The sequence below is a fragment of the Talpa occidentalis genome, unplaced genomic scaffold (assembly GCF_014898055.3).
Source record: "Talpa occidentalis isolate TD23 unplaced genomic scaffold, MPIMG_talOcc4v2.1 talOcc4.11, whole genome shotgun sequence".
NCBI lineage: Eukaryota > Metazoa > Chordata > Mammalia > Eulipotyphla > Talpidae > Talpa > Talpa occidentalis.
Window position 1 is genome coordinate 87270376 of NW_023601104.1, and position 14976 is coordinate 87285351.

At 36.9% G+C, this 14976-nt stretch overlaps 1 protein-coding gene across 6 annotated transcripts in view; it reads left to right on the top strand.

Moving 5' to 3' along the window:
* Positions 1 to 14976, top strand: part of CEP128 (centrosomal protein 128) — a 373385-nt gene that overhangs the window by 334593 nt on the left and 23816 nt on the right. For 4 of the 6 annotated variants that reach the window (XM_054691882.1, XM_054691883.1, XM_054691884.1 and 1 more), the window contains one exon: positions 9919 to 10011. The exons of the other annotated variants lie outside the window; for them this stretch is intronic. In XM_054691882.1, coding sequence (XP_054547857.1) covers positions 9919 to 10011 — 93 coding nt within the window. The remainder of the gene's footprint in view (positions 1 to 9918; positions 10012 to 14976) is intronic. 6 annotated transcript variants of the gene reach the window in all.

Consider the following 14976-nt stretch of genomic DNA (forward strand, 5'->3'; position numbering starts at 1 on the left):
ACAAGTAAGAACCCTGTACATCATTAAGCCCTTATGTGTCTGGTTTATCATAAAAAATGAAGAGGAAGTACATTGACAACCAGCTCCCAAGGTAATATAAGCAGGGCAGGAAGAAGATTCATATGTAGGACAATAGTGTTCTTAGATCATATTTAGAACTGTCAGAATATGACCTCAACTTACTGGTAAAAGGAGTTTCGCAAAACAACTTTGAGCTCATTTTCTTCCTTTTGAATGTTGGGAAGAGTTGGCGTGCCCCTAGGTTGCATTACTGGTTCTGTCTTGAGCTTGTTCAGTGACATGAAATGACTGAATTGATCTTTTTTTTTATTTTGTGCATCTGTATACCAGCTCTGATTCCACTTACTTACGTTTTTATAAAGTTTGTTGGGGCTTTTAATAAACTTTGATGTCAGATGAAAGACTGGGGCGAGTATAAATTGATACTATTAGCACTGTTAATATAAATATCCAAAGTGGTCTTATGTTAATTATTTGACATTAGTGAACAATTTCAACCTATCATTGCCCCCGGTTACATTATATTTGAACATCAAACAGTAAAAGGCCAAACCATCAAAATACTCCTTCCCTCGTTAGTCTCTTTATGCTCTCTATTCTTAATTTTTTGAATAGCTGGTGTCCCTTAAATGATTTTCTGGAGCTTCTTCAGTGTGTTTACAGGCATCTCACTCCACCTTTATCCACGGCAGACACCAATGGGGCACATCCTTGGCTTGTTTGTTTCGTCATCATCAGGCATTAATACAGATTCACTGACTTAAAATATTTAGATTCTGTGATTTATTCTTAGTACTTCCTATTTTACGTATCATTCCTAACTCAGAACTCATTTTGCTCTGTAATACCTCAAATCACCTAATTAGACATTAGTTTTTCACTGAAGAAAAGTGTGCTCTCAGATGTGTAGGAACTGAGTGAGAGGGGAAGGTGAAATCCAAATACTTAAAATTTCTTAGAAAATGATTAGTATTTGGTGGACTGGGAGCTAGGAGTTAGAATAACTAGTCATGAGCCCTAGCAAGCCAATTGACTTAACCCTCTCTATCTAATTCCTATTATCTATGAAATTGGCTTAATCGATGTCCTGCTTGTCACACATATTTCTTTGTTCTTTTTCATTTTTTGTTGAAAAGTTCAGATAACGGTGAGAAAGTTCTTTAATTTGTAAAAATATTCCTCCCATATATGGGCATTACCCTCACCAATGACAAGTGTGAGGACTGGAAATTTGGATTTGCTAATCAGGACATTTGTATTCTAATCCTAGCTTTGACACACAGGTTATGAGTCTTAGCACTCTATGTTATATTAATTGTATCCCTAAAATTCAGTTCAGTTACTTCAAAATTTAGGCCCTGATAAGTTAGGTTTATAGTTCTAATTTAATAATCCTAATATTATTTCAACATACTCCTACTCCCAGATTCAGTTGACCTGGTATAGGAGCCAGTATTTTCTAAGCACCCCAGATGATTCTAGTATGCAGTTATAGCTGAGAGTCCCTGATTTGAATCTTCTTCCTGGGGCTTTTAACAATATGCCTTTCCCCACAGTCTACCCCAGAGTCTGGTGTTGCTCTGCTTTCTATTAGATTTAGTTCTATTCATTTCCACTGATTTTGTTTCATGTATTTTATACAGAAATGACCATGTGTTTTGTCCTCAGCATTTCTTCTTTCTAATGTACCAGAACAGCAGTTATAAGATTCTATTTCAGATGTTATTGTTTTCAATTTTCCAGGAATCTAAGTTGTATAATTTTAGCATCTTACTAAAATTTAAGCTTATCAGGCATAATTTTGAGGATAAATTTGCTCAGCCATTAGTTCACCAAAAGACTAGTTCTCTGATTTTAACATTGTCAATTTATAAAAACAATATCTTTGGAAAATATATGAAGTTAATAAACAAATAAATAGCTTTGTTTCTCAGTATATTGGGCAAATTGGCTATTCAGTCAACTTGATTTTGGCACATTGACTAAGATTATGTAAATGATCTGTTTCCTCTGTCCTATATTTCTCATTTCTCTTCTCTCTGCTTTTGTGTTAATCCTCTCTATAACATCATCCTTTCCTCATTTCTCCATTTGACAACCAACTACTTCACATAAAGGATGGCAAGGAAGTGTAGGAAATGTATTTCATGAAGTCCTATCAGAGCTTTTTTTTTAAAAAGATTTATTTATTTATACAAGAGCTGGGGTACAGGCCAGAGGCATGGGTGAGTGAGAGGATTCACCAGAGACAGAGTGGGGAGCAGAACAGGCAGAAGGACCGAAAACACTGCTGAGGGAAGTAGCAGGCAAGACACGAGAGGTCTTCCACACCATGTGGGTACTCTCTGGCCAGCTGGGAATCAAAACTGCACTGTAGAGGCTGCGGACAGCTTCACAGCACTGCACTCAACCTGCTGTACCTCTTCAGAGGTATTACAGAGCTACAGAGCTATTACAGACCCACAGAAGTGGTTTGGGAAGTCTCACATGGGGGAGAAATCTAGCATTAAAAGGATGAAAAGGATTCTGAGAAGTTGATAAAAGGTAGAAAGCCTTCCAGCAGTGGTTTAATCCTCAGTGTACCATCAGGGTTCATTGGCCTACTCTTGGCTTTTTTTAATCTTCTGGTGATTGTTGACTTTAAAGTTTTATCTTTTTGAACATCTTCCAACAAACAAAGAGAAATTTTCCTTATTTTAAAATGTAAAAAAAAAAAAAAAAAGCTGATTCAAGGGCATCTCTGGTGGCCTAGGGCTTAAGTCTCAGAGCTATCATCGCAATGGACTGAGTTTGATCCCCAGCCAGGGAACTAACCCACATATGGTGCAGCAGATCTCTCCTGTCTCACCACTGCTCCCCTTAAAGGTATATTTCAGTGTGTCTGCCTGTTCTGCACCCCACTCCATCTCTGGTGAATCCTCTCATGTCCCCCACCTCCTCCCCTCCCTGCACCCCTGGCCTACACATAAATAAATAAATCTTTAAAAAAGAGCTGATTCTATTTTACAAATATGAGTCTATTGGACCCTGTTATAAATCTAAGATACATAATGGATCTTGATGATCTTATTGCCTTGACATACTTTCTTATTTCATCATCCTAAAATGTTTATTATTATTCATTAACTGTTCCCAACTATGCGAGAAAAGACAAATATTATGAAAATGGAGGAATAATGTAATCACATGGAAGGATCTTGCAATAAGTCAACTAAATCATCACTGGTACATAGTATTTCAGTTTTCTTATTTTGTTGTCCCAATTATATTAAGAACTGAAGAGTATGACAATTTTTTTTTAAGATTTATTTATTTATTTATACAAGCACTTACTAGGTACAGTCAGAAGCACAGGAGGGTGAGAGAATTCGCCAGAGCCAGAGCGGGGAACAAAGCAGGCAGACTGACGAAATACACTGCTGAGGGGAGCAGCGGGCGGCAGGAGAGGTCTGCGCCTTGTGGGACCCTTGCCTGAGGCCGGGGATCAAACCGGCGCTGCAGAGGCTGCGGGCAACTTCGCAGCCCAGCGCTCAACCGCTGCGCCACCAGGGGAGGCCCTGAAAAGTTTGACATCTTACACTGCTCACAAGCTGTCAGGTTAGACTGCCACACTCATGGGTGGGAAGACATGTGGAAAAGGACTTTAGTTCACATTTAATTCACAGCCAGGCCCCTATGTCATGTTTGCTTTGGATTCCTTTGCCACCCAGGTCCTATATGGACAATGTGAAGATGGGTCCAGGTGGATGTTGCATTCACAGTGACTTCATTACAAGTGAGGAACCCTGAATTTGGGAAAAAAAAAAAAAAAAAAAAGCTCATCTTATAAAGGGAACTACAAGAAATTTTACCTGATCTTTGCCCAAAAGGAAGATACTATCTGTTTTCCAAGTCTGTTTGGAGTATGAAGATTCTTGAAAAGAGGGCCTCCCTCGTGGCGCAGCAGTTGAGTTCTGGGTTGCAAAGCTGCCCGCAGTCTCTGCAGCGCCGATTCGATCCCCAGCCGCTGGGTGAGAGTCCCACATGGCGTGCAGACCTCTCCTGCCGCCCGCTGCTCCCCTCAGCAGTGTATTTCTTTGTCAGTCTGCCTGTTCTGCTCCCTGCTCTGGCTCTGGTGAATTCTCTCACCCTGCTGCGCTTCTGACTGTACCCAGTGCTTGTATAAATAAATAAATAAATCTTTAAATAAAAAAAAATGTATCAACTTTAAAGAAGAAATTTTTTAAACCCTAGAAATGCAGAATTGAGGTTTCTAATGGGGGCGGAGAGGTATAGTTGGGAACAAAGGTGTGAGGAGGCACACTGGTCTCTGACTATGGGTGCTCGGTTGGGTGGGAGGTGTAAACCTACTCCCCTAAATCATATGCAGTACTATAAACCAGTGCTACCTCAATAAAAGAAAAGGAGTAAGAAATTTCTACATTATTATTTTGTTGAACACAGAATCAGAACTTTTCATGTTCTTCCATAGTCACGAAGAGAAAGGAACCAATAGGGTAAGATATTTCACAGTTATATGCAGAGGAAGATTGAATATAAAGAGATAAGACAGTAGCACTCTAGATACTGATGACGATGTCAAATTTGATTGAATTAGCAATAAGTGAGATTAGAAGTCTGCTGATAATACCCTACAGGGTTTTTTTTTTAATCTCAGTAATCAGCCAATGAGCAATGTATTTCTTAGGTTAAAAACCAAACAGGTTACTGTCATTTAGTGATTTAACAGGAAGGACTTCATGTAGTATTTTACAAGAAACTGAACCAATCCATTTTGCTAAAGAATGTAGTAGAATGCTTTGATCTCTTATTTTGCTTGTGTACCTCATGTGTTTCACGAATAAACAAATTTTGAAAAACAGTTATATACAATAATGATTGGAACATTAAGATGATACAGAAATGAAAATTTCCATTGGATTGGCTTCTAATTGTTGCCAATAAGTCTAAAAAATGAAAAAAAGTACAGTATTGTAGTAAAGATAGCCATATCAAAGATAAAAGTTATTAAGAACTGTCACATTTTTAAGAAGTACTGTGTTTTAGAAATATAAGTGCAAGAATATCCATATATTTCTCTGTTGCCCACATAATTTATTTTCTCTTAGGAATCCAAAGGTATGTTTGAGCTAAATCTGGTCAACTTTATGAATGAAGTCTACTGTAGTGGTGGCACAGTCTGATTTGCACATAGTAGGAGCTCAGTAATTAATTACTTGTTGAATAAAAATAAAGACCAAATGTCCTATCCAGTTTATGTATATTAAATGCTGTGAAATCCACCTAATTCCCAGAATATTACATGCTTTCATGACATACTTTAAATGTGGTTTGATCTACTTTTGTTGTTTTTTTTTTTAGTGTGTCTAGTAAAAGCTGCAGAACTTGTTCATTTTAGTTGAGTGTGTTAAAATAAAGTGGGAGGAGGGTGTCTAAGTTCAAAATTTCAAATTGTTTTGGCAAGACCAACTCCTTTTCATGCTAACCACCATGCCACAAAGCTCCATTGTTGTCCAGTTGAATGAATGGCTTTCATTTGGGAAAAAAGGGGGAAAAAAAAACCTTTCTAGTAATTGAAATTTCAGGAAAACAATTGATTGTGGCAATTGTCAGGGGAATTTGCTCAACAAATAATATTGTCAGCTTTATTATGCCTGCTAGCTTTCATGGTTCAGCTTTCTCAGCCAATGGCATGAAAATTCAGAACCTGACTGACTCTACTTAAAATTACACACTTTTGTTCACATACACTTCACCTATCTTCTCTTGCCCTTTGTTCAACCATTCTGGACATTCCTTAACAGTGCATCTCCTATATCTGTATACACATAGAGTTTATCTTTACTGTTAGTGGTTTAACTGAGGTATCCTGCTAAAATGCATTCCTACAACTTCATATTGTTGGTACTTTGAACTAAGTATGGCCTGGCAGTTGGGATTCCTTAGGAGATAGTTCATTTGAATTTTTGATGATTTTAAAATATTCTAGATAGTCTGTGCTTCTGTCTGCCTTGGCAGAAGTTGAACAGGAGAATGCTTTGTACAAGAGCCAAAACAGTGTTTCTCAGTGTTCAAAAAAGGATTAATTATGAAAGCGAAGTTTCAGTGGAGGCAGAGTTGATCCCCTTTATTTTTGAATAAGGTCTCAAGCCACAATGATAAAAAATAAAATACCATGCTGGATTTCTATTTAGATCTGATCTGCCTGTCAACAGAAACTTATCCATATAAGGGGATTAACTGTTCACATGCTCTTTGGACATCCAAAGTGCTAAGTGTGCCGTAATGGAAAATGATTAATTTTTTTTGTCATCCTTTTTGAGAACACAGGACATCTCTTAGAAGGAAAACAACCCTTTATTTTGAGAACAGAAAAGATTAATTATGTTCACCTCACCAAGGTGCTTTTAAGTAAATTAGTTTGGACCCTACCAGAGCCAGAACAATTATCATTCCTTATCAGTGTTCCACATCAGGACTGTGCTAAATATGCAAGAGGTAAATGTGTCCCCTTGTGGCCTTGGGGCTGGGGCTTTTGAAGCATTCAGGGAAATTGTTATTATTTCCTAGCGTCTGCCCTTTGCTGGGTGTGCCTTCGTGACCCAGCGTGACTAAACCCTGCCGACCCATCCTCGGTCACGCGCTGCTCCGCATCAGGTTTCCTCCATCACCTTATTTGATCCACAAAAAGATCTTATTCTCGTTTTCCCTTCTTAAACCCTCTAGACAGTTTAACTCTATGGTCTCTCATTTTTCTTTCAGTTCTGCTTTTAATTATTATTTTTAAAATTTTGAGGCTGTTTAGCAATCTTCTTAGTCCCTCAGAAATGGTCAACTCTTTTTTTTTTTAATAATATTTATTTATTTATGCATACGAGAACTGGGGTATAGGCCAGAGGTGTGGGGGGTGAGAGGATTCACCAGAGACAGAGTGGGGAGCAGAACAGGCGAATTGACTGAAATACACTGCTGAGTGGAGCAGCGGGCGAGATAGAAGAGGTCTGCTGCACCATGTGAGTCAGCTCCTTGGCCAGGGATCAAACTCGCGCTGGGATGGCTGCTGATAGCTTCATAATGCTGCAACTTTTAACCCTTGCTCCACCAGGGAGGCCCCAGAAATGGTCAGCTCTTACAGACCAGTTAGTAGTTACCAGGAGGGGTTATGTGGATGTGTAAATTGGGTAAAAGTGTTCAATCGTATACCAGAAAGGCTAGAATTGGACTTTTAGCAGTGACCTGTATGTAGTATGCAGAGGTGATTTTTTAGTGATGTATACCTGAAACGTATATAATGTTACAAGGTAATATTACATCAATAAGCACCAAAACCAAAATACAAAAGCAAAAAAAGGATCGATTTTTTAATTCTACCTTTAAAAAATAATTTGTGCTCTATTTTTCTTTTCACAAATGTGTCTTTATTGGTCTTTGTATTAAGAAGACTATTTTCATAAAACTAAAATTTGTTCCAAGCACTCCACAATGGAAATAGGGAGAAAATATAATCCTACCTTTAAGGAATTTGAAGTAACAAGTAAACACAGGTAGTAAATGATTAGACACATGATAGGAGACCTGTGTGCACACACAATCAAGTGTGTATGTGCGAATGTGTGTAAAGCACTGATGTTGGGCACTAACCTGACTCTAGAGGAGAGATTCACAGAATAATACCTAGTATTGTCATTATCTAATAGCTGCTGTTTATTAGTGCTTATTCCTGCCCTTACCTGCTGTAAGTACTCTGCATATTTGATCTTTGCAATAATTCCACACAATGGATATTATTATCATCCCATTTTATAGATGAGAAACCTGGATCCCAGGAAACCTGGAGTGGTATCCAGGAACTTCCCTAGGGACACAGAGTCAGTTGGTGATCAAACAAGGATTTCCATTCAGGCAACCAACTCTGACTGCCATGTTAGAGGAGGTAGTCTCAAAGCCAAGTCTTGCAGCAGGAGAATCTGTGAACTAACTTAAGCAAAACATAGATAACATTCCACATAGATGTACCTTCCTGTGCAAAGCTTGATGGCTTTGAGGAAAGAAGCAAAGATATAGCATAACACTTTTGGTCATAGTAGCTAATTAGCAGGATTTAGATGAGGGAGTAATTATAAAAATCTTTTTGTTATGCTAAGCCGGTTATAAAGTGAAAAATATGAAAAGCAGATTCTTTGCCTGCTTTTAGAATATAAGTTCTAAAAATACAAAATGACAAATATTTGGAGTTGGTAATTTCATGGGGCAAACACCCAAGAAGACAAAAATGTCTTGTTTTTCTGATGCAATCACTAGCTTTGCTTTCTGCCATACAAGAGTGAACATTTTCCTACAAGTGTTGTTGAGTAAATATTAACCCTTTGAATCCCATGTAAAGTTTCCTCTTTATTTTACATTTTTATTTATAAAATCTTTCTTTTCATACCCCCGCCCCTCTTTTAGCCTTAAAATTCAGATCCCAACCTACTATGGTAAGTAATGAAAGCTATAGTGAACTTACTAGAACCAGAAGACTCCTAGAGATTTTTAGATTCTACTTTCCTATTTTTCTGATTTGGAAACTGAGGCACATGTTAAATGATTTTCTCAGATTTATATAACTAGTTTTGGCAAAGCAGAGAAATAACTTTGTATCTCCTGATTTCCACTATATCTGGCTGCCTGCCCATAAGCAGAAATCTACCACAAATGAAAACATTATCTAATTAATCTAAACAATCTAACAGCATTATTGAGGACATTTTGTGTATATTTGGACATTTTCAGAAGTTCATAGAATGCAGTGTCCTTGCAGTATATATTTTGAGTAAATCAAAAGTTTTTAATATGGCGTGCTTGGTCTTAGGGTACTCAATGCATTCTCTCAATAAATTTTCTCCTGGAGCTTCACATAAATGGCATCCCGTAGGTGGATTTCAGAGTTTCTGCTGCTCAGCCAGTCCCCATTCTGAGAGCAAGTCCCCATTCTGCATCTTTTTTCAGGAATCCTAAACTCCACAAGTTCTTATCTTACTTGGAGGTAAGGGGCTAGCAGCCTGACATTTTTCAAATGGTTCCTTTTGTGTGTACATGACAGCATATCACTCTTCTGCCCCATAACCTTAAAAAACCTTCTGTGTCATTCAAAATAAAGTACAAAATCTTTACTGTGGCCTAAAAGACCAAGATTGTGCCCCAGGCATCTTTAACTTGTAGTGCTCTCAGCTATCTTTAGAAAAGTACCCACTGTAAACTAAACATTCAGTAAGTCAGTAAATATTTGCAGATGGAATAAATGAATGAAAGTCATTCCTTCATTAAATAAAATTCATAAGATCATTCAAGAAGCAGTTATTGAATTCCTCCTCTGGCAGGCACTGCATAGGCTGCTGGGGATGAGCAAAGACAGACCTCCCCTACTCTCATGATGCTTAATGATGATTCAGTGTGGACACAAGTGAATCAATCACACAAACAAATGTAACATTAGTATTCTGATAAGTATTAAAAATGGAAGTCTCATGCTACAATAAAGAACTTTTGTGATGGACTCTGTGAAGCCAGGAAGTCTTTCCTAAGAAAGAAGTGAAAGATAATAAAAGCTACCTACTTTATTAAGATTTGTGCATTTCATTAGATACAAAATTTACAGTAAAATGTTCAAGTGAAGTTGCATTTTTAAAATAAGCATATATTTAAGTGCAGTTAATAACATACATGATGAAGTCTTTAGGGGAAATTATTCTAATAAATGCATTTATTTTCCAATGCATCCAAAAAATAAGTTGGATGAGTCAATAGCCTTAGGATGGATAGATGGATTAATAATAATGTGATAAAACAAATGCAGCAAAGTATTAATTTTGAACCTAGGTGATGGGCGCATAGGTAATCTCTGCAAATTTTTTTCAGATTTCCAGTTTGCTTGAAAATGCTCATAATATTGGGGGGAAAAGTATTAACCTGATAAGGAGAGTGGAGGGAGTCGTCTCCACCGAGGGCACAGTATGTACAAAAGTAGTTTATGTGCCATTACAGTTCTAATTCATATTTTAGATGATGTCTGTGGAAACAGTAAATGTGTTTTAAATATGGAGTATAGTTTTAATTATATTTGCCTGGTTTCTACTTAGTATTCTATTGACTCATTTTTATTAGCTGTAATTGGAGATAGTCACTGATCTCTTCTCTATGTGAGAGTAACCAGAGTTGACAGTCCCTCAGATAATTAGCATTTTTTAAAAAATATACCTTCTATTTACAAAGGACTTGACAATTTTCAACACCCTTTTACATTCACTCTCTTACTTGATAATGACAGCTAGGCTGTTGGTATAGGATAATAAAGGGCATCATTATTTATCCCCATTTTGCCAATAAAAGACTGAAACTTAGAAGGGAAGGGAAACATGATATTCCCTAAACCACAAAATACAAATAACTAACTACTGGGGCCTGCAATACCCACAGATCAAGTATGTGGATTTCCAGTTTAGCAAACTGTCCACTTCTCCACTATTCTTTATCACCTAGCTGGAAACATATAGCTGGAACCAGCAAATTCAGATACATAATTTCTTAGCAGATATTGCTAAACTTGATCTCTCGTTCCTTGACTATTTCTCCATTATTAACATACAATCATCATTTTTGGACAGATCTTCTTAAATACCTTTCCTTGATGCACGCATTTTATTTTCAACTTTAAAAAATAAAGTGACTTCACAGAAATTAGATCTCAAGTCACTCCTGCTCGAGTAGCTGCAAGAGCCTCTGCACTGTTCAGCATATGGAAGACACTAAGCTAGACCTCATTTGTCTTTCTATGTCAGTTTTAGGGAGTGGTGAGAAAAATCTTTGAAGAGGTTACCTCAAAAGGATGAGATATTTATTCTATCTGTCTTTCTTTCATCTCATTCTTGGTGTTATTGAAAAAAGTATCCCCCAGTTTAGTTAATAAGCTCATAGGTGACTATAATGTATAATTTTGTTATATCTAAAGAAAAAGCAATAATCTGGAATGGCAGATTCTGTAGGTTTCATATATTACTTCGCTTAGAAAAAGTTGTTCTGAACAAGAGTAGGAAAGTACCTAGACACTTTCTTTACTCAAACTTTCAATGAAGATAGCTACTTAGTCTCAATTTTTATAAATTTGTGCTTTCGAAAGGACATCATCTACCACTGTAGATTAGAATGGTGTTATAGGGAGACATATATGAATTTTTTTTTGTTCACAAAATGTATTCTCAGTTCTAGTTCAAATATAATCACTGATTTCAGAGTGTCCTGTTTGCTGGTGTTTTTATTTAACAAGCCTTACATACGCTCTTCCTCCAGGACACATGTAAACACTTCTAAGTGGGTGTCTGATTTTTAGACCTCTCCTAAAGTACACAATCTAGAAATAGAGGGCTCTCGTGATATTCCAAGAATTAACCCAACCTTGAGCACAGGGGCTAAGTGAAAGCTGTGCATCAACAAAATGACTCTGCCGGCCTATTCTCTGCTACTGTTTCGTTTGGTTCCAGCAAGTGTCTTATACAGTTTGGATGAAAAGAGAGTCCTATGAAGCTGATACAGCTGTGCTGGATCAAGTCACCACAAATGAAAAGGCAGACAGTCTATCCTTTTTATGATCTCACCCTTCCTCTCCTTGAAACTTGTTTACTCGGTTTCTTTTACCATCTTTCAGCCATTTGTCAAGAAAGTTTTGCAGTGAATCTCTTTCCAAATGAAATAGAATTGCATTTTTCAACCCAAATAAACTGCTTCATAACTTGTTTATTTAACATCTGTATAGTGCCAAAAATACACACACTTGTTTTTAAAATAAAAATATAGACAGTGTCTCCTTTAATTTATTTATCGTCTAAACCTCAAAACATATGATTTCAATAGCACTATAAAAATGGTAGTTGTTATATGTTAATAAGAAAATAAGCACATGTGTATTTTTACAAAGAAAAGTATATTTACTAAGCTATACCTATGATTAAATCTATTTCTTAAGCGTTTTGTACAGGAGACAGGAATCTAAGAACTGCAGTAAAGTCGCTTTTTGATTCCTAATTGCTGCTACTTATGCTGTCTTACCATATAATTCAATTTCCTTGCAGTCTGAAACAAAGGAACCACTTAGGAGAAATGTGCTGTGGACCAGTGTAAAACTGCTCAACTCCATAGCAATTGGTGTGTGTGTGTGTGTGTTGAAGACAGCCTAATTTTTGCCCTTTTCAACAGAAATCTCAACCTATCTATAAGTGCAAAAGCTACAGGGCCTAATAGAAAGGGTCTCTTAGTTTCACTGTTGTTTCTGCCACTTGGTCTTTCCCGTAGTCTAGAGAAAATAAATGAAGAAAGACTAGCTTTTGCCTCTCAGTTTTTAATAAAGAAGCCAAGATTCAGTGGGTTGATTAGAACATAGTAAGTCTGCCTTTATTCAACTGACATTTACTGAAGCAACTCTTATGGCTAAATTGTGTGCTCTGCTATGCTGCATGTTAGGAAAAAGAAAAGGGAGTGTTAGTATCATAAAACTTGATCTCTTAACTACTTCATCTCCACAGAAATGATGCCGTGTGTGTGTGTGTGTGTGTGTATGCGCGCGTGCATGTGTGCATGCGCACGCACGTGAGCACTTGGATGCATAGTCTTGAGCAGAGACTTCAGCACTGGCAGGATGAAATTCTTACTGGCTTTGCCAATCCTGTATCATGAAAAAACAAATAAGAATATAAAAATCTCTTCCAACTGTAAGCCCCAAAGTATAGCTATTGAGACACTTGATAGCTAAAGGTGGATTAGGATGTTATGTAATCAGTGTTACAACTTCTCATAGCTATGCATTTTCACCAGTGATTGTGAAAATATATACCTTCTTTATATAATAAGAATACTGTCATTTCTGTATTCAGAGTGCTTGGATATGCATCCCAATTTTGCCACCACATGGTGTGAGGAGGTTATTTACACTTCAGTCCTCATTTGCCTTGGCTATATAATAGGGGAAACAATGGTATTTATATGCTATAGTGGTGTGTTCAGAATTGTATTGCATTTGTCTCATTCTTTTCACTATACTGCTTAACAGAATTAGGAGTCATTGATCATTTGCTTTGCAACTTCTCCTAGTGGAAATCCAGTCCCTTTAAGCCTCTGAGTTAAATTGTTACAGACTGTGTATTGGTTCTTTATGAACTGGAAACTTAATTGTTAATTTTTCTTAGTTTTTCAATATTGATAGGAAATTTACTATCCAGTAACATTTTCAAAAGAAAAAACAGTCTATAATCCCTTTGCAGATGTCTGGTTTAGTTCTTCTGGAATATTGTTTTAAGAAAATTAAAAACAAGTTAAGCAGTTATCATTTGCTGGTCCAATTACTGTAAAATTTTAAAAAATATTTCCTTAATTCCAACAATGGGGACTTATTTGTGCCCTTTGAAGCATCAGACTATGTAAGGCAGAAATAATTAACGAACTTAAAAAATTAAGTTTCCTTCCCTCTACTCAAGGTATTTTGCCCTAGCAGCCGGCATGCTAGAGGTCTTCATGGCATCTCTAAAATTCGACCAGTTCCTTATTTTAGACTATTCATCTGCTAATGGATTTTGCCTGTCTATCACTGTTTGCTTTGGGGGGAAAGTGAAATTGAAATGACATGTAATGATACAAGACTAATCACAGAATCCTAGCCAATCTCATATTTTAAAAAAAGTTTGAATGTGTATATGCATACTTTTTTTTTTTTAAGATTTCTTTCTTTCTTTATTTATTCAAGCACTGGGTACAGTCAGAAGTGCGGGAGGGTAAGAGAATTCACCAGAGCCAGAGGGGAGAGCAGAGCAGGCAGACTGACGAAGTACACTGCTGAGGGGAGCAGTGGGCAGGAGAGGTCTGTGCGCCATGTGGGACCCTCGCCCTGTGGGCGGGGATCGAACAAGTGCTACAGAGGCTACAGGCAGCTTTACAACTCAGCACTCAACCGCTGCGCCACCAGGGAGGCCACTGTATATGCATACTTTTACATCTGTATATCAGCTGGTGGTTTTAAGCACACTTGCATGCATATAGACAGAGGTAAAAGATCAGAAAATGAATGCAATTCTTTACATATCACTTAACCAAGAAATTATGAGACCAGAGATGCCTGGACTCATTGTCTTCATTACTTCACATCTTATTATTGCAAATACTCTAGAAATCTCAGCACCAGTACTTGTAATTTACTTATATGCACTTAACTTTTTTCTTGCTGTAATTTGTACACCTTTTGCACTTGCATATATCTTGCCTCTGATAAATGGAAGGTTCCTGAAGTACAGGAAGCATGCCATCTATGTCTTGTGGATTTTTCTAGAAGACCTAGATGTATCTTTGATATTTATTGATTTATTTAAGCACAAGGATGAAGGAAAAGGCCTGTGTGCCAGAAAGTATCACTGATATTGAGCAAAAGACCCAAAATGGAATGGAATATAAAATAATACATGACTAAAATAAATGGTGAGGCAAGATGGGGTCAGGAAGGGGAGTAGAAAAGTCTTGTACCTATGAACAAAGCAACCAAGGAGTTTTTCATGGTTCACTCAGAAAAAAATGTAGCTATTTGAATATGCATCCAATAACATAATAAAATAGTCAAAATAAACTAGTATGTGAAAGCATGTAAGAAAAACACTTTTTCATGCAGTCAACCAGTTGACTGAAAATTTTAAGCAAAAATATTTTCATATATGCTATGTTCTAACTAGGGGAAGAGAACATTTGCTTATTTTAAAAAAGTTATTTTAATATACTTAACCTACCTTCAGAGGTTTGCTTATGAATGAGAAAAATTGTGGAATAAAAAGGAAAATAAAATTTTAAACTACGAGTGTCTGTTGGAATCATTGTTTACTAAGATTTTATTCAATGCATAAAATTTTGCTTTAGAATCACCATGGCATTTATTTGTATTTTATTGTT